General features: G+C 46.7%; 1 protein-coding gene across 1 annotated transcript; it reads left to right on the forward strand.

Moving 5' to 3' along the window:
* The first annotated feature begins 9,068 nt into the window (after positions 1 to 9,068).
* Plac9 (placenta associated 9) lies at positions 9,069 to 24,156 on the forward strand. Its single transcript, XM_035453074.1, has 3 exons — positions 9,069 to 9,165; positions 20,565 to 20,662; positions 23,689 to 24,156. Exons 1-3 carry the CDS (start codon positions 9,069 to 9,071, stop codon positions 24,154 to 24,156), a joined length of 663 nt encoding a protein of 220 aa, XP_035308965.1.
* The last annotated feature ends 1,615 nt before the right edge of the window (positions 24,157 to 25,771 follow it).

A 25,771-nucleotide genomic window follows, 5' to 3' on the forward strand; every position in this document is an offset into this window, starting at 1 on the left:
TTAGAATTTTGTTTTGTTTTGTTTTTCAAGACAGGGTTTTTCTGTGTAACAGTTCATGCTATCCTGGAACTCGCTCAGTAGACCAGGCTGGCTTTGAACTCTCAGAGATCTGCCTGCCTCTGCCTCCCTAGTGCTGGGATTAAAGGCCTTTTGCCACCACTACCCAGTAGCATTTAGAAATTCTTAAAAGCTTCCAGTTGTGGCTCCAAGGTGGGTCAGAAACTTTGTTCTTGGGTTTTAGTTTTGTTTATTTTTTACATTCCAATCCCCCTCCCTCCTCTGCTCCCACTCTCTCCCCCCCCCTCCCCCCGCATCCCACTTACATCTTTGTTCTTGTTTTTAAGATGCTATCTCACTCCACAGCCCAATCCTGTCTGGAATCACTATGGAGCCTATCCCCTGGGCATCTTCTCTCCTCTTCCTGAGATGACAGCCCTGGCCTTGCAAACTTTAAATATTGGTTTGGAGTTAATTTGCTCCAATCTATTTCCACTCTGTACTGGCTAGTTTTATGCCAACTTGATATAAGGAGACAGTGGTTCTCAACCTTCCTAATGCTGTAACCCTTTAATACAGTTCTTCATGTTGTGGTAACCCCCAACCACAAAATTACTTCATTTGCTACTTCATAACTGTAATTTGTAATGTAAATATCTGATATGCAACCCCAGCGAAAGGATAGTTCAACTCTCAAAGTGGTTGTGACCCAGAAGTTGAGAACCACTAATCTAAGATGAAGGAACCTCAAATAAAATATTTCCATAAGATCCGGCTGTAATTCCAGCACTCAGGAGACAAAGGCAGGCCCTCTGAGTTCGAGGCCAGCCTGGCCTACAGAGTGAGTTCCAGGACAGCCAAGGCTGCACAAAGAAAACACACACACACACACACACACACACACACACACACACACACACACACACACCTGTCTAGAAAAAAAATGAGTGGGTGAGAGATCTAGCTATAGGCAGGAAAGCCTGTAGAGCATTTTCTTAATTAGTGATTGATGGGAGAGGGCCCAACCCATTATGGGTGAGGCCACCCGGGGCTGATGGTCCTGGATTCTAAAAGCAGACTCAACAAGCCAAGATGAACAAGCCGGTAAGCAGCACCATTCCATGGCCTCTGCCTTAGTTCCTGACCTGTTTTTGTTCCCGTCCTCACTTTCTTTGATGATGAACAGTATATGGAAGTGTAAACTGAATAAATCTTTCCCCCCCCCAAGTTGTCTTTGTCATGGTGTTTCATCACAGCAATAGTTATCAATCCTACCTGTCGAGATTAAGACCACTACCACAATTTGGGGGAGGGTTTTTTTTTTTTTTGAGATAGGATTTCTCTGTGTAGTTTTGGCTGTCTTGGAACTCATTTTGCAGACCAAGCTGGCCTCAAACTCACAGAGATCCACCTGCCTCTACCTCCTGAGTGATGGGATTAAAGTTGTGCACTACCACCCCCAGTCTTAAATGCCATATGTAGACAAGGATAGCTTTGAACACTTCCAAAATGCAGAGATTAGAGGAGGCTTATGCCACTACACCCAGTGAACCCAGTATTTTAAGGCCAGCTTGGATGAAACAATGAGTCCTCATCTCAAAATAAAAATTTAGACAAAGGAATTTGCACTGGGCATAAACGGCAAACACCTGTAGTCCCAGGACTGGGGCAATGGAGGCAAGAAAATCAGGAGCTCAAGGTCATACTGGTTTCAAAGCAAGTCCAAGGCTACCCTGAGCCAGAATATACCCTATCTCAAAACAAAATCAAACAAAAACCAAAGGACTTAGAAAGTTCTCCTGGGAAAGAAATGATAAACATTTGCTTACATTACACAAAGTCTGTTCACATACTATAGCCCTATAAATATGTACAACTGTGTGTTGACTTTGTGTGCAGAGTACAGAAAACTCTGATTCCAGAAGAAAAAGAATGAGAGGGTTTGCTGTAACTGTGTCATGGCTCAGTTAAACCCTGCCACGCCTCCACTGTTATCACTTTCTTTTGAAAGTCCCGGAGATCTTGCATTGCTCACACCTTTGTACCCTAAGGAAAGTTGAAACCAGCAAGGCCCTGACCAGCTCTAGGCTCAGAAAAGCCTGGGAAAGCAACTCAGAGACAGGCAGAGGAATCCTGCGGTGTTTAGGTTTTGGCAGGGTCTTACTGTGTAGCCCAGGCTGGCCTTGAACTGTCAATTCTCCCTCCTCTTCCTTTAGAGGACTGAGAACACAGGCAAGTGCCCACACCCTGATTTACTTGAGATGTTTTTATTACATTACAGGTGTGTACACTGAAGATGGGGGCGGGGGTGCTGCCTAAGGCTATAAAGCCAGTAAAGAAGGTAGGGATTTGAACCAACTCCTCGCCTCCATTACTAACAGAAACTAACGCAGATTCTCCAAACTGGTCATCCACACATTGTCTGCAGAACTAACGTTTTTGTGGTGACATAAATGAGATCATCTCTCCAGAGAGTGCTCCAGAGAATATTCTCTAAGGGCTGGGCTGGAGGATGCCAGCTGCCTCCAATCTCTACAGGGGATCCTAAAACATCTGGGAAACGCCATGTTTGTGATGATTAGCTGAACTCCGCACTGTGAGGACACTGTGTGAGCATCCCTTGTGTGTGAGCACCCCAGAGCCTAGCTGGCAGGTACCACACCACCGTTAGCTTTCAGCTTTCACTTCTCCCCTCACCCCCTACATTTCTCGTCTCCTTGCACTAAGGAAATTGCCTCATCTTCCTATACCTCCTCCCTCCTGGGAGAGTTTGGGACCCAGGAACACCTGGGAATGTAGCTCAATAAGTAGAGTGCTTGCTTAGCATTTACACAGTCCTGGATTCAATCCTCAGCACCTCGTAAACATAGTAGAGTACATCTGTAATCCCAGAACTGAAGGCAGGAGGATCAGAAGTTCAAGGTCATTCTTGGCCACATGATAAGTTCAAGGCTAGCCTGGGCTACATGAGACCCTGCCTCAAAATAATATAATAAATAATTATTTTTAAAAGTACTAAATTTCATTATTTCAAGTCTTCTAACTGTTAATTTGATGACCCCTGGGCCAGCAACTGTCCTCCATTTGTACATAGAGAAGCTGGCCTTGTTGTTCCTTGCATAAAGGAGGGCTTCCCTAGTCCAGACCTCCCCGTGGCTTTGGAAATCCTTGTTTGGTGCCAAAAGCAGAGGACAAGAAGGCTTTGTTCGTTCCAGACCCCCCAGCCACTGAGGCTCTTCTAGTTGGACAGACCCCTCACCCAACCACTATGCCCAGAAGTCCAGCCAACCTCTATTTCCTGCTTCCCTTGGCTCCTTGCCTTTGGCCAAGAGCAAGGAGAATAAGCCCCTGCCAGATTTCCCAACATGTGTCCCCCAGCAGCCCAGGCGGAGGAGTTCCAAAAATAGGCTGTAGCATGCATGGCCTGAGGGTACACTGGAGTAAACTGCTTGGGTCCCTAGAATGGCATACCTTGGCCATGTCCTAGGTTCTCTGAGCCTCACATTCCACTCTTTGTGGATTTCTGTGCTACCTCGCAGGGAAATAGGAACTTTCCAGGATGGGGTAGCAATTCTAGAAAGAGCACTTCCCTCTGTGACTGGTCACGAGTACCTAAACTGCACAAGGCCCACCACTGCCAGCCACCAAATAACCCCACTTGCTTGTCCCCTCCTACACATCCCCTCATTGACTGATGATTTTCCTAGAGCCTGAGAGTTCAAATGATGAGGCAAGCTGCACAGATAAGCCCTGCTTCCAACACGGGGTCGCTTAATCCATTTTATATCGGAAACATAACTGCTGATTGCCTCAGTGGTGCTAAGAGCTGTGCAGCCTTAGCGGAGTCTGTGTTCAGAGAAGACAGTGAGAAAATGACAGAATAACAAGGAACGATGGCCTTTACTACCACCACCAGCCAGCTTGCCCGTGTGCTCTGCCGTCCAGCTGCTGCCTGGTGTATCAAACTAGTTCCATCCACTGATGACCACCTCTGTTTTCAGTGTCAGTGCTCATTTCTGGAGAATGCTGAAGGTGGGCCTGAGTAGTGTGTACTACTGTCTTGTTAGTGTCCCTTTGTGTCTTTGGGCTGTCTTCTGTGGGTGAGGAAGTAAATGACTTTCCAAACACTGCAGTGCTGCCAGTGTGTGGAGTGATTCATGTCATTCCAGTTCTGCTGGACTTTGTAAGAGAACAAGCAAATCTCCTACCACTGGCAATGTCTCTTTCACCTCTACTTAGGGAGCTGTGGAGATAGCAGGCTCAGAGGTTAAGAGCTAAGTTCAGTTCCTAGCATCCATATCTAGTTCCAGAGAATCTGATACCCTCTTCTGGCCTCCATGGGCACTCCAGACACACATAAATACGATTTTTTAAATAGGGTCTGGAGAGATGGCTCAGTAGTTAAAGACACGCACTGCTCTTCCAGAGAAGCCAGGTGCTGTTCCCTGCACCACACCAGGTGGTTCACAATCACCTGTAACACCAGCTCCAGGGGGACCTGACAGGTCTGCCTCTGACGAACCTGCACTCATGTACATGTACCCACACACAGATACATCATGAGAAATCATTTTAAGAGCCTGGTGGTGGTGGCACACGCCTTTAATTCCAGCACTAGGGAGGCAGGCAGACCTTTGTGAATTAGAGGCCAGCCTGGTCTACAGAGTGAGCTCCAGGGTAGGCTCCAAAGCAATACAGAGAAACAAAAACAAACAAAAAAGTTGGATGGCAGAAAAAAATCCTCTTTGTTGCTGGCCTGGTACAGTGGTAAATAAACATTAAAATATTGATTGGCAAATTACCCTTTAGCATCTGGCACTAGAAATTGGATATTAATCAAACGTGTCATTGACTGGGGTGCTGGCTGGGTGGATGAGAGAGAGCATCCACTCCTCTTCCAGAGGACCCGAACTCTATTCCCAGCACCCACCGAAGGTGGCTCACAACTGACTGACCACTCTAGCTTGGTGAGGTTGGTAATCCAATTCCCACTTCTGACTTCTGCCATGAACCTCACACACTCAGCATACACTCGCAACACATTTTATAATTTTTTCACTTCTCTCTATCTTTTTGTTTTATTTTTCAAGACAGTGTTTCTTTGTATGGTCCTGACTGTCTAGACTGGCTTTGTACCCACAAAGATCCACTTGCTTTTGCCTCCCAAGTGCTAGAATTAAAGGCCTTCGCCGTCACCACCTGGCCACATTTTTAAAAACAGCATTTCCAATGTAGTCATTGGAAAACCAATGACTACATGTCTATTAGTTAAGAATACTAGATAAATAGTTACACATCCATTCCTGGGATTTTGTTTTGTTTTGTTTTGATTTTCGAGACAGGGTTTCTCTGTGTAGCTTTGGAGCCTATCCTGGCACTCGCTCTGGAGACCAGGCTGGCCTGGAACTCACTGAGCCACCTGCCTCTGCCTCCCGAGTGCTGGAATTAAAGGTGTGTGCCACCAACGTCTGGCCCATTCCTGGGATCTTTTGTGATGCTTTCTTTTTCATTTTATCTATTAATTTTTAATTACTTTAATGTTATTTTCTGTGTTTTGCCTGTGCATATGTGTGCATCATGTGCACAGTACTCCTGGAAGCCAGAAGGGGGCATCCCCTAGAACTGGAGTTACAGACTGTTGTGAGCTTCCTTCCATGTGTGCTGGAAGTCCAGGTCCTCTGGAAGAGCAACACCAGTGCTGAACCACTAATCCATCTCTCCTTTTGCTACTCTTAGAAAGAACTAAATAGGTGTCATTGTACTTATTTCTATGCATTTTTCAAGTCTTCAATGGCCTTCCAAGATCTAATGACATAACTGAGGTAAATATAAATGTAAAAACAAAATACCTGTTTCATCCCATGTCTGAATATATATTGAAAAGGTACAGAATTCGTAGATGAAGAGGAAGTATGCACCAGACTGAGGGAACTGGACTAAGGTAGTTGAGTAGGAACAGCTAGCAACGGAGTATTCACCTTTTACATTATATACTTTATTATTTTGTTTTTTAAATAATTCTTTTGAGGACTAGGTTTCATTGTGTAGCCTGAGCTGGCTTGGAACTTGTTATGTAGACTAGGTTCAAACACACAGAAATTCACCTGCCTCTGGCATTAAGGGGTGTGTGCCATCACACTCACCAAATTAATTTATTTTTTAATTTAATTACTTTTATTCCTCTCTGTGTGTGAGCGTTTATGTGTGTGTGTCTGTGTATGTGTGTCTGTGTGTCTGTGTATCTCTGTGTGTGTGAGTATGTGTGTGTGTACAATACCACATGGTGTCTGTGAAGGTCACTGTCTTTCCCAGTGTGGATTCGAACCCAGGTCAACAGACATTGCTACCCACTGAGTTGTTACATGGGCCCATACTTTGTGATTTAACAGTGATGTATTACCTATTTCATATGTTACCATTTATCTATTTATTTATTTATTTAGAGTCAGGATCTCACTATGTAATTTGGTCTGGCCTTGACCTGTTACCCTACTGCCTAAGCCTTCTAAGTTCTGAATTACAGTTATGTATATGCCACCATGCCAGGCTTTGTGTTTTCTTATCCTAAATTCAAATAATTAGGGAGCCCCACTGGCTTTAAGCTGCAAAAATCCTTATGGTTTTACACTTTTTTGTTTTACATTTTCATACCTGCCTGAGCTAAATTGGAATGCCCTATGCAAGTATAGACAATTCTTGGCATAACTGAGGCAAATCCTTCCTCTTAAGCCTGCTCATCTGCGCACCCTAATCCCGGGGGGGGGGGGGCGGGGGTGGCTAATGAATTAGATACAAGTCTTGGTGGCACACTTGATAACTCCTAGTCTGAATTTCTGTGCCAGAACCCACTGCTTCCTGGGGAGGGGAAGATGAGAAGGGAGAGCACTGGTTAACAGAGAGACTGTAATGTGTAACAGCAACAGCTCCATGGCTGACACAGCGTGTGATGCCGCAGTGACTAGAGAGATCCCTCAGCAGTTAAGAACACTTACTGCCCTTGCTGCAGAGCACCCAGGTGTGGTTCCTAACACCCATACCAGGGGGGCTCACGACTGCCTGCAACGCCAGCTCAAAGGTATCCAACACCCTCCTTCGGGCTCTGTACTCACCCATACACACCCACACAGAGACACAAACACATGCTTTTGACAGCCATGACCCTCAGACTCTCTTGACTCTTGATGGGTGAAGCCAGTCTCCCATGCTTGCCACAAAGTTGCCCAGCCCACAGCTGGGAGCTCTGAATCACTGTTCTTGCTTCATGGTTTTGTTGTCCTTTGGGTTAGCACTTGGATGAGCGTGTTCCACAAGTGAACCATCAACAGTGTTCTAAACTGCAGGTTTGAGGTGATTTGAAATTCACTGAAAAAAAACAAAAACAAAACCAAAAAACCCAGCCAGCTCTTAGGTTGAAGACACATACCCTCCCTACCTCCATTCTACCCTTTCCCCAGCACCGTGCTTAGCATAGAAACAGAATTGAGGATAGTGTATATTGTTATCTAAAAAGCTGGTTGCAGAGGCAGCAGAGCTAGATTAGAAGTCTGATTCCACGTTGTCCAACTGTGTGGCCATCAGCCAGTATCTTAACTTCTCTGAATCTCAATTTCTTGATCTTCAGAATGAATGTGACAATGGGCCCCTTGTGGGGTTACCCTGAGGATCAGAGAGAGTATGGCAGAAGAAAATCACCATGACTTACCTTCTGTTTATACCATAATGACTGCTGGGACTGTGAACTCCTTAAGGGACACAAACCTATGTGAATATGTGGATTATTTTCCATTTTCACCTCCAAATGTTAAGTCTCAAACCCTGGGACAAATGGCTGAGGTGTCTATTTAATATATCAAAGAGGACCTGACCTCCCCATTCTCCCAGCCTTCCTCAACCCCTACCTGTTACAGGGTATGGCTGGCATACCCTATCCTCTACCCTGAACTCTCCAGTCCAGGGGTTGGGTTGTCCTTCCCCCAGCTGCCCCTCTCTGCATAATCCAGACATTTTGGTTTCCCACCTCTCTTTTACCTTTTGCCCTCCTGGCTACTGCACCTGCTACCCTCCCCCACCCCACCCCCACCTCCTCATATGGCTCAGGGTCATGTCTACTCTGGACTCTCCCAAATGTTTCTGGTTATGCTCTCCCTTTTATCTACCATAAACTTTCTCTTCCACCACACCTAGGAGCAGTCATGTCTTTCCTTTTTATTAATTTTTCCCCCATTCATTAAACCCTAGTGTAGGGTTAACACATTTGCTAACTGCTATGATTTCAATTCTATTGTGTCTCTGGGGCATCCCTTGCTTTTAAGCTACTTTGCAAATTGTAACTTGTAAGTAACTGATAAAGGTGCGAAAATAACTCCTTTCTAGATTTGTGAATTCTGACTTTGATGAGTTCACTTACCGCTGGATTCATTGCTCACTGTGTGAGAGGCCAGGTGCCCTCAAGGGCACAGACTGCTCAATACCCAGCCAGGGTCTGCATAGTTGTTTGGACACCCTGTAGCATCTCACTCCTTCACTTTTTAGTAAGGAGTTAAATGGTCTTTACCAGTGAGTTTCTGTGGACCGCAGCGCTAGGCCTTCAATCCCTCTGTCCGATACCATGAGCCTTCTTTTCTGTCTGGCTCAGAGGTAGGCAGAGAACGCTTCCAGGTCCTAAGAATCCTGGATTCTGATCCTGCACCATCCTGCGAGGGACACAGCGGAAAGTCCTCATTACCGGGCTCAGTCTGGCTGACTGTGAAGTGGGCTCTTAAAGAGTAGTGACCTCAGAAGCAGCGTCTGGAGCCTCCTCCCCCTCTTCTCTGCCGGGGTACCAAGTTCGGGGGTGGCGTGTGGGGTGCTGGACGGAATGCCCCTGTGGAGAGGTAGCCTTGGGGATGGGATCCTGGGCTGCGCCTTCTTGCAGGGTACGGTGGGGCTTCTGGAGGGGGCGGGTTCTCCAGAACTAGAGAAGCCCGGAGCCGCCCAGGAATTTTGGCTGGGGCTGCATTTCCTCGGGCCGGGCGGGCGCGATACCGGGGAGGCGGCTACGAACACACAGCTGCGCTCGGTGGATCCGAACCATGCAGCCGCTGCTCTGCGCGCTGGCCGGGCTCGCCCTGCTTGGCGTCGAGGCGGGCGAGTGGGGCCAGGGACCCAGGGACACCCCGGGACGGCGAGGTAGGAACCGGAGGCAAAGATACCGGGAGTCGTGGAGGGAGGGAAAGGTGATGGTGACAGAAAACAGAAACACCGGGACAGAAAAGGGAAGAGTTAAAGGAGAGAGATGAATAAGAAGAGGGGAGGCTGAGAGCGGAAGAGGCGTTGAAGATAAACCCGTGTGGACCAGGAGAGCTAGAGAAGGGAGTTTGAGAAAAGCACAAACAAGAAGGAAAGAAATGGGAATGCAGGAAGAAACCGGGAAAGATTTGGGGAAAGGAATGTGGCAACCGGATGCCTAGGAGAGCGAGGCCTGGGCGGAGGTCCAGTTGCAGGGTGTGGCCGCCCTGGGGCCAGAGCATCCAGAGGAGGACTGCAAAGGGCATGGTGATGGATGAAGAGTCTGAAAGGGTCAATGATCCGGGCAGGGCCAGCACCACCACTGAGGAGACAGATGGAAAAAAGATACCGACTCACCTGCCAGGAAGGGTCTGTAGTGAGGTGAGGATGCCATCTTCCAGGTTCCCAGAATGGTCCAAGAGCTATGACTCACCTTGATGTCTAGGTGAGGAGTGAGCTCGGGGCCTCAGCACCTAGCAGACCTAGCACCAAACTCCAGGCCTCTGGCCCTCTTGGGTTCTTGGTCCAGCCAAGCAGAAATGCCTGGCACCAAAGACTGTGGCTCTGACTGTTTTTCGAGGCCCACAGAGAGAAGGGAGACTAACTGATTGTTAAAGGGCGTCTCTATGGGGGGAATCGCTTTACACCTCACAGGCTGGCTTCAGAGAGTGTAAGAAAGGACGTGTCCTCCAGGGAACACACAACACTAGTTCCCTCAGATCATCATCTCCTCTAGCCTCAGTTTCCCCCTCTGTTAAGGAGTGACTGGCATTCTGTGTAGCTCAAAGTCAGCTCACAAGGCACGACATCCATTTCCCCTCAGACCCTCCTGTCAGTTCTGCATGGGTGGCAGAGGTGGGGACCAGGTCTCAGCTGGTACCTCCCAGAGGAAGGAACTGTCCCTGCTGCAAATCACTTTTCCTGACACTTTGAGTCACAACCCTTTCTAAACATTGCTTTGCTTTCTGATATGCATGTCCTTTCCAACAGATTTTGAGGAGAGTGTGGATGTACCAATGTAGTTTCCCAAGTTCTCTCCTTCCAGACTACACCATACTGTCACTTAACTTTCTGAAGATATTTTCTTTTTTATTTATTTTTTTTCTGAAGATATTTTCAACACCTTCCTTGTTCATACTGTGGAGCACAGTTTTTCCATGACTTTTGACTATGAAAATGTTTGGTCACAAAAAAAAAAAAGAATTCAAAATAACAGCATAAATAGATTTACTATAATGTAATTATACCATAACTAAGTTCTAATTAAGTAACCTCATTTCACTTATAATCTCACCTCTGCTGTCATCCCTGGGTTATTCTATTTTATTTTGTTTTTTTTGAGACAGGGTTTCTCTGTAGCTTTGGAGCCTGTCCTGGAACTCAGTCTGTAGACCAGGCTGGCTTCAAACTCACAGAGAACCACCTGTCTCTTGCCTCTTGAGTGCTGGGATTAAAGGTGTGTGTTATTCTTTTGCTTAAATTAGAAATCTGACACTCGGGAGGCAGAGGCAGGTGGATCTCTGTGAGTTCGAGACCAGCCTGGTCTACAAGAGCTAGTTCCAGGACAGCCTCCAAAGCCACAGAGAAACCCTGTCTCAAAAAACCAAAAAAAAAGAATTAGAAATTTGAGAGATGGACATGGAACTATAGAGAGCACATTAACCAGTTTATTATAGAGCGGGAGAGCTAGAAGGGGAGAGGAGAGGAATGGAAGAACAGAGCAGGGCAGAGAAAAAGAGAGAGAGAGAGAGAGAGAGAGAGAGAGAGAGAGAGAGAGAGATCAACCACCAGAGAGAGAGAGGAGAATAGTGCTGCAGGTTTAAAAGGGGGAGCTCTCGAATGCATACTGAGTCCCTACACAGCCCCATAATGAGTGATGTAGCCATGATGTGGCCACGCAACACAGGGCCCTTTAAGCTGCTTAGGTATCTGCCTGAACCTTTCAGTGTGCACCCAGCATCCCTGGGTTATTTTGAAGGAAATTCCAAGCACTGTACTTATTTTTCAAGTTTTTTTTTTAAAGAGATTTATTTATTTATTATGTATACAGTATTCTGCCTGCACACCAGAAGAGGGCACCAGATCTCATTACAGATGGTTGTGAGCCACCATGTGGTTGCTGGGAATTGAACTCATGACCTTTGAAAGAGCAGGCAGTGCTCTTAACCACTGAGCCATCTCTGCAGCCCATCAAGTTTTTTTTTTTTTTCAAGTTTCACAATTTCATAGGTATGATGAAATTTGTCAGTGTCATACCCCTCCCCGAACCCCTCTCTTACTCCCTCCACTCACTGAGACTTTCTTCTGAGCAAGTCCCTCCCCCACTTGCATGTTGCCTTTTTGTATGAGTTTAGGTATTTCCTTGTAAAACACTTACCTTTTTTAATTTTATTTTTATTTTATGTGCATCGGCATTTCGCCTGCATGTATGTTTGTATAAGGGTGTCGGATCTTGGAGTTACAGACAGTTGAGCGCTGCCATGTGGGAGCTGGGAATTGAACTCAGGTCCTCTGTAAGAGCAGTCAGCACTCCTAACGGCTGAGTCATCTCTCCAGCCCCCCCATTTACCTTACTTTATGTGTGCATGTCTAAGATATGTGCTTGCACCACATCCATGCTCGAACCTGTGGAAGTCAGAAAAGGGTGTTGGGTCCCCTGGAACTCTTACAGGTGGTTGTGAGCCACCATGTGGGTGCTGGGAACTGAACTCAGGTCCTCTGCAAGAACAGTCAGCACTCTTAACTTCTGATGCACCTCTCTGTCCTGCACACTCTGTTAGAGTGTAGGGCCCAGCACCTTACATTTTATCTATAAACAGACTGCAATGCAATAATAATAATAATAATAATAATAATTCCTTGTTATAAAACATTCATCAAGCTCAAGTGTCTTGACTGTTACTTGCTTTTGTTTGTTTTGTTTTTACATTTAATTTGTTTGATCCAAGCAAAGGTTACATGGCTGGTTGAATTTGGTTGACATGTCTGCTGTCTCTTTAACTGTGTAATCTCTTTCTCTCCATCCTGATGTTCATTTTTACTTGAAATCAGTTGTTGAGAAAAGTTTGGCTTATTTAGATTTCGCTGATAGAATTCCCTGGCTGTTATTCAGTGTTTCTCTACTCTTGTATTGTCTGTAAGATTAATGACTAGACAGAAGCTTGATCTAATTCCAGTTAGATTTTTCTTTGCAAAAAATACTTTCTACATAACATATATGTTTATGGAGACAGGGTTTCTCTGTGTAGCCCTGGCTGTCTAGGAACTTGCTCTATAGACCAGGCTGGCCTCAAACTCAGAGATCTTCCTGCTTCTGCTTCCCAAATACCATCACTAAAAGTATGCATCACCACATCCAGCTATTTTTAATTTTTTTATTTTTTTTAAAGATTTACTTATTACATGTACAGTTTTCTGCCTGCAGGCCAGAAGAAGGCTCCAGATCGCATCATAGATGGCTGTGAGCCACCATGTGGTTGCTGGGAATTGAACTCAAGACTTCTGGAAGAACAATCAGTGTTCTTAACCTCTGAGCCATCTCTCCAGTCCTAATATATCTTTTAAGAGACAAGGTCTCTTGTAGCCCAAGCTGGTGTTGAATTTACAGTGTAGACAGGATGGCTTTGAACTTGTGGTGCTCCTGTTCTACCTCCCTGGGGTTAGAGATGTATACCACCATTTCTGTTTTTATGCTGTGCTGAGGATCAAACCTGGGACCTCAAACACGCAAGGTAAACATCCTACCAACTGAGCTACATCCCTAGCCCATCTTTATTATTTTAATTGAATGTCTTTGATTCCTGCTAAGGATAGACTTTTTTTCTTCAACTGCATGGTAGTCATTTATGATTCTTATAAACTGTTTAAGACTTTCTCAATTGTTATGTTGGGATATTTTCATATTATTCTATAAAACCTCTTTACAAAATGGTTTGTGTTATCATAAAGACATTTAATTAAGTAATTTATTTATTGTTGCACATGTGGGTTTGCATGCCACAGTGCAAGTGAGGAAGTCAGAGGACAACTTTGAGGAGTTAGTTCTCTCTTTCCACCTTTATGTGGGTTCCAGGATAGAATTCAGGTCTCTAGGATTGTGCTGTTGTATAATTGTTATCCAATGAGTTATCTTACCAGCTCCCCTATGGAGGCCAATCTCAGCTGAGTTTGAAGTGTCAGAAGAACCCTCAGTGTCTTTTCATTTGTTTGTTTGTTTGGGTTTTTCAAGACAAGGTTTCTCTGTGTAGCCTTGGCTGTCCTGGAACTCACTTTGTAGACCAGGCTGGCCTTGAACTCATAGAGATCTGCCTGCCTCTGCCTCCCAAGTGCTAGAATCAAAGGTGTGCACCACCACTAACAAAGCTCTTTTACTTTTTATAATTAAAACATAGCCTTCTCTTCAGCCCTGTGTCTTTTATTTTTTTTTATTTTATTTGATGTATATGGGTGTGTCTGTGCACACACATGCCTGGGACCCACAGAGGCCAGAAGAGGATACTCTACAATTGCAGTTATAGATGGTTGTGAGCTGCCATGTAGGTGCTGGGAATTGAACTCAGGACCTCTGGAAGGACAGCCAGCATTCTTAACTACTGAGTCATCTCTCCAGCCCCCTTTATCTCCTCTTGTAAGCAAGTATAACCGCCCTTACCCACACCTTTAAATCATAGAATTTCTTACTACAAAAAAAAAAAAAAAAAAAAAAAAGAATATGGTGAGGACGAAACCAACATGAGAGAATAGAGACAGAAACGTATTCTGTGTCTCATACCTTTGCAGTCCCTTCCTCTTCTATAGGTAGTATAAGAAAAAATGACTCTCAGCCAGGCGGTAGTGACGCATGCCTTTAATCCCAGTACTCAGGAGGCAGAGGCAGCCAGATCTCTATGAGTTCGAGACCAGCCTGGTCTACAAGAGCTAGTTCCAGGACAACTTCCAAAGCCACAGAGGAGACAGGGAAGGACAGACATATCTCTCACAACATGAGGAAGTTGAGTGAGGACTGTGCCTCTGACCCCCAGTTGTATGTTGGTGAGGTTTATCTTGGGTGGGTTGAGGCCTCAGCATGCTGGTGTTTGGGGATGGTTAGTTTATTATAATTAGTGGCTTAAAAAATACAGGATAGCAAGACAGAATCTGGGATCATGTCTAGCCTCAGGAGCAGAGCTGCCTCTGTGCCTGACCGTCAGCTAGTCTAGCTTTGAATGGACATAGGAGGGGGCAATGGACAGGAGGTGGTGATTGACGGGGCCTCTTCATTACAGCAGCTTAACTAGCATCCTAAGGAAAACACTAACTCAGCCAAAGGGAAAGCGAGGGAAGGACACAGAGAAGTTTCCCAGTGGCCCAGGATTGTCTAGAAGAAGGTTCAGAACAAAAGAGGGAGATAGAGTGCCCTGCCACTCCCTAAGCAAAAACAAACCAAACAAAAGTTTCTTGGAATCTAGCTCTCTCTTAAAGTGCTCCGGGATCCTTGGCCTGTTTCAGTCAGAGCGGCTCCATGCAGAGTTCCCCATGCAATCCTTTAAAATACGACTCTGCTTCTCTTTAAGAAAAATCAAAATCCGCTGATGGATTTGAATGCATCACAAATATTTATACAAGTACTGGATGTGGTAAAGTTTATTGTTCTATTATACGGAATGTGGTCAAATATCATTAACCCCAAGTGGCCAGTGTTGCTGGTAAAAATAGAATATGGCTTTGATGATAAGTGTGGGTACTTTCTCACTATGTGAGTCCCGGGTACATTAGTTTACCTTGGAAGGGCTGTGACTAGGCGGGGCCATATAGAGGACAAGACTGGTGTTCCAGCCTCTTTAGTTAGGTCAGCCAGCCCAGCACCCCTCCTGGTCTCTGGGCTCCCCTCATCACAAGATGCTGCTTCACCCATGGCCACCATCCAGGGTACAAACACGGCTTCAAGCAGGAGCCAGGCCAAAGAAAACAACCCCATGCCCTAGGAAATCCATTCCCAACTGGCAGAGTAGGGAGGGCAGAGGGTGGAGGGTCCATGGCCTTGGCTCACGGTCTAGTGAGATAACACAACAGTCTTCCGGCCTTTCCACCCATAGTGGATGAGGAGAGAGAGAGAGAGAGAGGAGAGAGGGGAGAGAGGAGAGGAGAGGGAGGAAGGGAGAAAGAGAAAGAGGGAGGGAAGGAGGGAGGGAGGGAAGGAAGGAGGGAGGGGAGAGAGAAAGCTCAGTTTTTGACTTGCCTAAGGTTTTTTCACCAAAGAAGACTCCCCCCTTACTCAGTCTAGCTCTGTCCTTTGAGGACTCAAGCAAATTCTGAAAGACAGACAAACTCCCACTAGAGCTATGTCTGGCACACAGTCTCAAGCCAACTCCACCCAGTGTGATAGAGGAGGCTGTGGAGGCCAGAAAGTTAATGGCTGAGGGTGTAGGCTGAGAAGGGTCTTCAGGGTGTTTCCAAACAGCAGTGCTGAGGTTCTCCGCAGGGAGGGAGCAAGTCATGCAGGACAGTTGTTAGGGCTGTGCTCCAAGCTTTCTGTCAGGAGGCCTGGATGAGCTCAGAGCACAGCCCCATCCAGATGTGAGGGATTAGTACTGAGGGATCGACCTCACCCCAGCCTCTTCCCTAGAGGGACTCTGGAGCCAAGTCAGACCTCATCACAGACTGTGGAGTACAGGGTCTGAGGCCAGTGGGGAGAAGCAGATATATGCTGCTCAAGATACCCAAGGCTGCCAACTTCCAGCAAGCGCAAGTGATGCTCCCAAAGTAAGCTGGCTGAAGGCCCCTAGGCAGAGAGAGCATACAGACAGGGTGCAGGCTCATCTTCCCAGAACAGCCCACCACTTCCTGCCTTTCCTAACTCTCTCTGGGGTGAGCCCCCCACCCCTACCCCCACCCCGTGGAGTCCCTTCACTAAGGCTAGTCTGAACCTCTTTTCCTGTCTCTCAAAGGCCATCTCAGATCATGGAGCCAAAGCCTTCCAGCAGGGAGGTCTGGACTGAAGAGCTCTTCCTTGTTCTCACCATTTTATATCTGCTCATTCAGCCCATCATGGCTTCTGCTGTTAGCTAACAATCCCACCAGGCAACTGAGTTACATTATTAAAAACAAAACAAAACAAAAAAAACTTCAGCACTCGGGAGGCAGAGGCAGGCAGATCTTAGTGAGTTTGAGGCCAGCCTGATCTACAAAGCGAGTGCCAGGACAGCCAGGGCTGTTAAATAGAGGAACCCTGTCTTGAAAAAGCAAAAACAAACAAACAAGCAGAAATAAAACAAAAACAAAAACAAAAAAACTTAAGGGGCAAGGTACATGGCTCAGCAGTTAAAAGTGTACCACTCTCATGGAGGACCTTAGTTTAGTGCCCAGCACCCATATTAGGTGGCTGACACCTGCCTGTGGCTATAGCTCCAGAGGAGCTATGCCCTTTTCTGGCTTCTGTAGGCACTTGCACTCACATGCACATACCCAGCACACAGACACAGACACATATGCATAATTTAAAATAACTGTCTGGGTCAGAGAGATGGTTCAGCAATTAAAAGCTCTTGCTGCTCTTACAGATGACCTGGGTTCAATTCCTAGCTCCCTCGAGGAGGCCCACAGCTATCTTGTTTGTAACTCCAGTTCCAGAGGATTTGCTGCCCTGTTCTAACTGACCTTCTCAGACTGCATGCACATAGTGCACTTAAGTACATGCAGGCAAAACCACTCACATAAAATAAAAATAAATAAACAGGAAAACGATGTACACAAAAGTAGAGGGGATACTGCTGGGCAGTGACGATGGCGCACACCTTTAATCCCAGCACTCGGGAGGCAGAGGTAGGTGGATCTCTGTAAGTTCGAGACCAGCCTGGTCTACAGAGGGAGTTCCAGGACAGCCTCCAAAGCCACAGAGAAACCCTGTCTCAAACAAACAAAACAAAACAAAACAAGTAGAGGGGATAGCTGAGTGCACTCCCAGGGTCTTTGCTGTGTTTGCCCATTCATGCTTCCTGCTGTCTCTCCACCAGGCCCAAGTAATTCTGAAGTAAATCCAAGACTAACATTTTAGCAAGGAATATTCTAATATGGGTCTCCCAAAGACCAACTTACAAACATAGACAGCATACCACTCATCCTGGTTGCTTTCCTGTTGCTATGATAAAATATTCTGACAAAACAACTTTTGAGAAAAGGTTTATTCTGGCTCACAGTCCCAGAGGGTTACAGTCCACCAAGGTGGAGAAGGCATGGTGGTAGGAGCATGAGGCCACCTCATCCTATCACCTGGGCAACCCAGAAGCAGAGAAGGGGAACAGAATAAATAAATAAATAAATATATATATATATATATATATAATATATATATTATATATATTAAAGACCACTCCTAGTGACATACTTTCTCCAGCAAACTTCCATCTCCTAAAAGCTCCATAACCTTCCAAAATAGCACCACTAGCAGGGGACCAATTATTCAAATTCATAAGCCCATAGGGAACATTTCACATTCAAATCACAACACCACTATAACATTCTTTTCCCTTCTCCAAATCCATAGCGGCAACATTGTCTTTTGAACAGGGCTTTTTCTAAGTTCAGTACAGGGAAATCATGTTCTCCTTCACAGAAGGTTCTCTATTACTTAGCTTGCCATTACAATACAAAAATATCTGAAGCAATCTACTTAAAAGAGATAGAAGGTTTACTTTGACTTGTGGTAAAAGTTTGAGTCCATGGTCAGCTGGCCCCATTGCTTTGGGCTGCTGTTTTTGAGGGAGTACATTACAAAACCACTCACCTTATCAGACAGGAAACAAACAAAAAAGGAGTAAGAGGCCAGGTGGTGGTGGGGCACACCTTTAATCCCAGCACTTGGGAGGCAGAGGCAGGTGGATCTCTGTGAGTTCAAGCCTAGCTCTACAAGAGCTAGTTCCAGGACAGCCTCCAAAGTCACAAAGAAATCCTGTCTCAAAAAGCAAAAAAAAAGGAGTAAGAGGGCACACTCCAACGACTTAACAACATCCCCCTAAGCCCCACCTACCAACAGTCCACATCATCTTATAATCAGACTCCTCCCACCCTCCCATGCCCTGCTGCTCTGAGTACTAAGCCTTTAAATCCCCAGAGTTCTGTCTAAAGATAGAACTGATTGATAGAATGTCCCTCGAGAGAACCCTGACTAAAACTCTATCTATAGATACATAGAAAGTGGATTTATTAGATTAGCTTACAGGCCATGCTAGTCCAGCAATGTCTGGCTGCCAATGGAAGGTCCATATATGGGCCTTCAGAGGACATTTGAGACCTGAATTGTAGCAGTGGGCATTGCCACTGGCTCACTCACCACATTTTCTCTCTCTTCCCTGTTCCTCTGATCCTGGATTCTAGGGCTTCCTGTGTCTGAAGTGTCTATACACTTCAGTTCTGTTCCCTTCCTGTCCCTTTAAGCAGGGCTGGGTTTCTCCAAAGCCTAAGAAAACACCCAAGACAATAGTACACCCTTCTCTGGCCATGGCCAGCTGGTCTCCCTCCCTCCCTTCCTTTCTCTCTCCCTTCCTTCCAGGTGAGGCTTCCTGAAAAAAATTCCCAGAATCCAAGTTTCCCATCTCTGACCTTCCCTTCCCCTCCCATTACACTTCAACACTAAGCACATCCCATAGAATGGGATGGCACAGGCCAGAGACATTCATGGCTCTTTTTCAGCCCTGCTAGCCCTTCCTGCCACTTTAGGCTCATCCCCTCTCTATTCTCCTGGAGGGCACCTGCTTCCTGGGGACAGGCATTCCAAAGGCTCGGCCAAGTGTAATAATGCCTCAGAGGCACCCATTGTAGTGCAAGGTCAGAACCAGGTACTGATTTCTTGTGTCAGTGTTGGTGACACCAGGAACAACCTCAATTAGGGAGAATGATGAGTCAAGAGTTGTGTAGGTATATTAGTCAAGGTTCTCTAGAGGGACAGAACTAATCAAATGACTCTCCCTCTAGAGTACCCTGACTAAAAATTAATCTATAGATATATAGGAAGTGGATTTATTCAACTGGCTTATAGGCTGTAGTCCAGCTAGTTCAACAATGGCTGACTACCAATGAAAGGTCCAAAAATACAGAAGGAGTTTGTTCCGTGAGGCTGAATATATCCACTGGTCTTCGGTATATGCTGGAATCCTGAAGACTTAGTCTCTAATGCCAGTGAAGGAATGGACTTGCTAGTGAGAGCAGGAAGGCGAATAAGAGCAGCAAGCTTCCATCTTCTGTGTCCTTTATATAGGCTGCCAGCAGAAGGTGGGTGGGGCCCAGATGGTGGATGTTCCCATCTCAAAAGATTCTGATTAACAATAAATTAAGCCGGGCGGTGGTGGCTGGTGGCAAACGCCTTTAGTCCCAACATTTGGGTGGCAGAGGCAGGCAGATCTCTCAGTTCAAGGACAGCCTGGCCAACAGAGTGAGTGCCAGGACAGCCAGGGCTACACAGAGAAATCCTGTCACAACCCCCCCAAATTAATTAATTAAAATAATTAAGAAATTCCCTCATAGGTGTGCTGAGCTGCTTGGGGTTTAGATAATTCCAGATGTAGTCAAGTGGAATGTGAGGGCTAAAGTTATGTTTTAGGTTTAAATTACTGTCTTTAAGAGACCTATAAAAACCAGGCATGTGTTAGTTCGAGACCAGCCTGGTCTACAAGAGCTAGTTCCAGGACACCCTCCAAAGCCACAGAGAAACCGTGTCTACAAAACACCAAAACAAAACAAAAAACAAAAAACAAAAAAAGGACATGGTGGTGCATGCCCTTAATCCCAGCACTCAGGAGGCAGAGGCAGGTGAATCTCTGAGTTTAAGGCCAGCCTGGTCTACAAAGTACGTCCCAAAATGTCCAAAAATGCCTCTAAACTGTAAGCCCCACTTGCCCAAGGACAGGAATGCTGGGCTGTTGTTCATGTAAGATAACAAGCCACGTGTTTTCATTTCTGTAAGCAAGGTTTGCTGCCCCAACTGCACAGGATGCACTTGATCACACATAGGCAGGAGGTATGCAGGCAGAAGTATGTCAGGATGTATGCTTGCCCCCAGCTTTACAAAGGCTTGAAGTATGTAGCCTTGTTTGAGGAGATGTGCTTCTTTCCATGTCTGCGCAAGCAGCCAAGCCTACCCAGCCTAGACACCACCTCCTTGATGAAGCCCTCCTGGGTCTGGAGACAGGAGTGGTTAGGGTGGTGCTCATCTTCATCTACGTCCTTGTGTCCCATTTTATCACCCACTTCACTCAAGCCTGGTGCTGTACAGGATGTTCTAGTGCCACAAGGAAACCCCACAGTGACAAGACTTGTTTCCCCTACAGCTGCTGAGTCCTCCAGCTCCTCCAGAGAAGATATAGCTTGGAGCCCAGGCTGTGACAGACATGTGGCTGTCCAAGGCCGTTTAGACATCATGGAAGAGGTAACAAGGGCACAGGAGGGAGGGATTATAAAGTTTCATGGCCCTCTGCTGGGCTGGAGGCTTTGTGGAATCAATTGTCAGGAAACCCAGGCCAATGCTGTTCCCCAACCACCCAGTTAAATACTGTCTGCTCTAACTGGGGTGTTCAGCTGAGCAATGTCTGACACACCCTACCTCCCAGGAGGCATTGCTGATACTCAGCCCAAGATTGTTCTCAAGTTGGGGAAGGTGGAAATTCAATCATCAAATTTTGTGAAGCAGTCATGAATTATAACTTGGGGTTCATAAATTTGTGTGGGGGAAAGTTGTTCTGTTTTGTTTTGGAGACAGGGTTTCTCTGTGTAGCTTTGGAGCCTTTCCTGGAACTGAAGATCAGCCTGGCCTTGAACTCACAGAGATCTGCCTGCCTCTGCCTCTGGAGTGCTGGGATTAAAGGTGTGTGACACCACCCACCCCACCACCCCCACCCCCACCCCCGGCTGGGGAAAAGTTTTATCTTCATTGCTGGATACTTTTTGTTTGTTTTTTCCAGATAGTTTCTTTGTGTAACAGTCTTGGCTGTCCTGGAGCTCTTTGTAGACTAGGCTGGCCTGGAACTCTCAGAAATCCACCTGCCCCAGACTCCCAAATGCTGGGATTAAAGGCATGCAACACCACCACCCAGCAATTGCTGGATACTTTTAAATTCTTTCCTTCTGTTATGTGTGTCATGGGATTTTAACTCAGGTTATCACAGTTTGTGGCAGGCACCATGTGTGTCCCAGGGATTTAACTCAGGTTGTCAGAGTTTGTGGCAGGTGCCTTCACCTGCTGAATCACCTTGCCAGCCTCTTTTTTTTATTTATTTTGTTTTGTTTTGTTTTTTGGTGACACAGGGTCTCACTATGTAGCCATGGCTGGTTTAGAACTCTGGCCTGAAACTCATGGCAATCCTCCTGTCTCTGCCTCTCTCTCTGCCTCTCTCTCTGCCTCTCTCTCTGCCTCTCTCTCTCTCTCTCTCTCTCTCTCTCTCTGTTTTTCGAGACAGGGTTTCTCTGTGTAGCTTTGGAGCCTATCCTAGCACTCGATCTGTAGACCAGGCTGGCCTCGAACTCCCAGAGATCCGCTTGCCTCTGCCTCCCGAGTGCTGGGATTAAAGGTGTGGGACACCAACACCCAGCAAATGTGTAGCCCAGGCTGGCCTCAAACTCGTGATCTTTCTGCCTCTGCCTCCTGCAGCAAATCCTACCAGAGTGAGCCACCACAACTGGCTGTCTCTGCCTCTTGAGTGCTAAGACAACAAGCATGGACACACACACCCCCACTTCAGCATGTCCTCTATACACCCTCATTTTGTCAGGATGGCAGGCAGCAATCGCTGGGCCTGCTGTTAGATTATGCTACTTAGTGAGTTAATAAGTACATGGACTAGTATAGCAAAATGCTAATGGGGGGAGGATAGCTCAGTCTGTAAAGCACCTGCCATGCAAGCACAGGGACCCAAGTTCCATGCCCAGGACCCACAAAAAAAATAAACAAACAAAAAACTAGGCATAGTGGCATGCCAGCACCAGAGAGGAAGAGGCAGGAGGGTCTCTGGTGCTTGCTAGCCAGTCAGCGTAACCTAATCATTGCCTCAAAAGTAAGGCAGTAAGAAATCCTGCCTCAAAGGCAAGGTGAGGTCTGTGAGATGGCTCACCAGGTGCCAGCCATTGAACCTGATGACCTGAGTCTGATTCTTAGGTCTTTCTCTTTCTTTTTTCTCCTTTTTGGTTTCTCAAGACAGAGTTTCTCTGTGTAGCTCTGACTGTCCTGGAACTCCATCTGTAGACCAGGCTGGCCTCGAACTCAAGAGATCTACCCGCCACCACCACCTGGCCTAATCCCCAGAATTTACAGAGGGGAAGGAAAAAACTGACCTTTACACACGATTATGGTATGAGTGTGTTCCTACACACACACACACACACACACACACACACACAGAGAGAGAGAGAGAGAGAGAGAGAGAGAGAGAGAGAGAGAGAGACAGACAGAGACAGACAGAGACAGAGAGCAGACATCTCCTAAGACTGACATTGACCTTTCTGCCCCTCACTCCTAAAATGATAAAATAATTATTGGAAAGAAACATCATACTCTATATCCCAAGCTGGCCTGGAATTTGTGGTAATCCTCCTGTCTCAGTCTACTGACTTTTGAGCTTACAGACATCAACAACCAAAATAATATGTAGGGTTTTTTCATTATTATTTGTTTTTTCGAGACAGAGTGTCTCTGTGTAACAGTCCTGGCTGTCCTGGAACTCGCTCTGTAGACCAGGCTGGCCTTGAACTCACAGAGATCCACTTGCCTCTGCCTCCTGAGTGCTGCAATTAAAGGCATGTGCCACCACCATCTGGCCATAATATATAGTTTTCAACATTTGAATGCTATTGTAATGTAGTTGATATACTTTTTTTTTTTTTTTTTTTTTTGCATTAAAGAACTGTTCTGAAGCCAGGTGGCAGTGGTACTGGCCTTTAATCCCAGCACTGTGAGTTTGAGGCCAGTCTGGTCTACAGAGTGAGTTCCAGGACAGACAAGGCTACACAGAGAAACCCTGTCTTGAAAACAAAACAAAACAAAACAAAACAAAACAGAACTTTGTTAGGTTGCCACCGGGATCTATAGAACACATACCCTTTAAGGAATCCCTAGGAACAAAACTTTAAAATCCCAAACCTGTTGTATAATAAAAGTGCCACTAGGAGGCGGCACAACAAAAGGAATGTGCACTATTACTGCCAAGTCCCAAACACAGAAAAGATGCTTAGGCACCTTTGAGTGCAAGACAGGAGGATCTTTCAAAGGCTGAAGGGTGCAGCCTGTGGTGGATGTTACCTGGGGAAACCGAGCAGAGACTGTGTGAGGGCCAGGATTCCACAACACCCAGTTCCCTCTCTATTGCATTACACCGGGACCTGGGACACAGTGGGTTTTCTTTAGGATATCACTAAAGTTGGCCCAACTCCTATGCTTGACTTTGCCCTGCCCTCCTGCTCCAGACAGTGGAGAAGACGGTGGAGCACCTGGAGGCAGAAGTGACCGGTCTGCTGGGCCTGCTGGAGGAACTGGCTTCAAATCTACCCCCAGGGCCCTTCAGCCCGGAACCGGACCTGCTAGGAGGTGGTGAGTGGCTCAGACGACAGAGGGATACTTGTTGGGCTTGTCATCTAGGGCCCCTGGCAGCTGGTGGAGCCAGAACTCACAGGGGATGCTATGCAGCAGTCCCAGGGACAGAGTTGGTGGTGGCACATCACCCCATTGGTGTGCTGGGCCCTGGCATCCTATCGGAGCTCAGACCATCCCCAGCTCCTGTCTTGACTCCTGTGTTTTGGTACTGTTGTCCCAAGAGACTGGGAAGCTGGAGGGAGGACATCGGTGGGCACAGCATCCTCAGCTGCTCACTCAGGGCACACCCTCTCTTGCAGATCACTTCTGACCACCAGGGGGCAGTGGAGCCTGGCAGCTGAAGTCATTCATCCCTCTGAGAACCAAGCCAGGCCTTTTTGCTCTCCTGCCCCACCTTTGTGTAAAATAAAAGTCATTACTCGGGCCCCCTGTGCTTGCCAACAGTGACTTCTGTAACCACAGCCCCAGCTCCTTCTGTCACACAAGCTGAACCCCACACGCTGTTCTAACCTGAAGATCTGGGTAACCTGTGCATCTGCACTTCCAACCTTAGACCACAGAGCCTGAGTCACACAAAGTGAGGCGCGCCTGCGGCCCAGAATGATAATGGGACACAGAAGGCCCTTTATGCAGCTTTGCTACTCAAACCGTGGCCACCAAACTGCAGCCAGTGCCACCCAGCAACATGATCACCTGGGTCCCATCGAGCCAAACCCTGCATCAGAACCTCTGCCTTCACGTGAAAGGTTGTGTGCCCATTAAGAATCCTGTTCCGTGGCTGGGAATCCAGAGACACACTTCCAGCCTCTTTTTTTTTTTTTTTTTTTTTTTTTTAATTCTTTCAGTAAACAAAGTTCACATTACAAAAAATTCACCTTTGTCGGGGGAGAGGGGAGGAGTGATTCACTATGTAGACCAAGCTGGGATTAAAGGTGTACACCCAGCAAAACTCACCATTTTAACTTGCATGGATTCTGTGGTTTCTAGTGTGTGCACTTCGTTATAAGGTCATCTCCTTAACTCCAGGACATTTTCAACACTCCCAAAAGAACTCTGAGCCTCTGCGGCAGTCACTTCCCCTCCATCTCTTCCATCTCTCCCCACTCCCAGCAGCACTCTAGAAACCACTCACCTTCCTGGACTTGCCTACTGTGGGCAGCTTCTGTGAATGGAACCAGGTTTTCAGCGGCCAAGTTCTCAAGTTCATTCACGTCGTATCATATATCATTCCTTCACACGCCTAAATAATGTTCAAGAGGCCACACCTTGTCCACCCATCTGTTAATGGACCTTCGGGGTGTGTGCACATTTGGGCTATTAATGCCATTCACAACACTGGTGTTGAGTTCAGACACTTTGTGACTGAGTGTCATCCCTCCTGGAGGTGAGAGGTTGTGTGCCCATTGAGAATCCTGTTCCATGGCTAGGAATCCAGAGACACACTTCCAGCCTCTCTCTCTCTCTCTCTCTCTCTCTCTCTCTCTCTCTCTCTCTCTCTAATTCTTTTTAATTTTTTAAAATTCTGTTGGGGAGAAGTGAGGATTGGTACTCCAGCATCTGGGTACTCAGCTGAGGCCTCTCTGGGGTTCTGGCCAGGGCTCAGGAGCCTAGACTCATGTCTCTCTGGAGTGTCACTATCCTAGGTTTTCTAACACGGGGGTGGGGGATAGGGGGTGAGGGGGTGGGGAGGGTGAGGGTAGACCTCCCGTCAGCAAGTGAAACTCTATGCTCCTGGACATGAAAATGAATCCTAGACATTGTCCCTGATATTTCCCCTCTGTGAACACCAAGGAGCAGACAGCCTGCAGGGCCAGAGCCAAGTGTCCTTCTGAGTGGAGGTTCCGGGGTATCACGAGGCTGGGGCAGCTCCCTGGGTTTCTCTTGTCCTCACTGGTCTCCCAGAGACCACCCCAGAAACTGTATAAATGCCTTTCTGCCCTTTCCCAGGACCAGCCA

Source organism: Cricetulus griseus, assembly GCF_003668045.3.
Source record: "Cricetulus griseus strain 17A/GY chromosome 1 unlocalized genomic scaffold, alternate assembly CriGri-PICRH-1.0 chr1_1, whole genome shotgun sequence".
NCBI classification, from domain to species: domain Eukaryota; kingdom Metazoa; phylum Chordata; class Mammalia; order Rodentia; family Cricetidae; genus Cricetulus; species Cricetulus griseus.

Bases quoted from the DNA above. Each gene is read 5' to 3' on its own strand.
- Plac9 (XM_035453074.1), top strand. From the start codon at position 9,069: ATGCAGCCGCTGCTCTGCGCGCTGGCCGGGCTCGCCCTGCTTGGCGTC. The intron at 9,166-20,564 runs GTAGGAACCGGA...TTTCCCCTACAG, and splicing joins GGACACCCCGGGACGGCGAG to CTGCTGAGTCCTCCAGCTCC. The intron at 20,663-23,688 runs GTAACAAGGGCA...CTCCTGCTCCAG, and splicing joins GTTTAGACATCATGGAAGAG to ACAGTGGAGAAGACGGTGGA.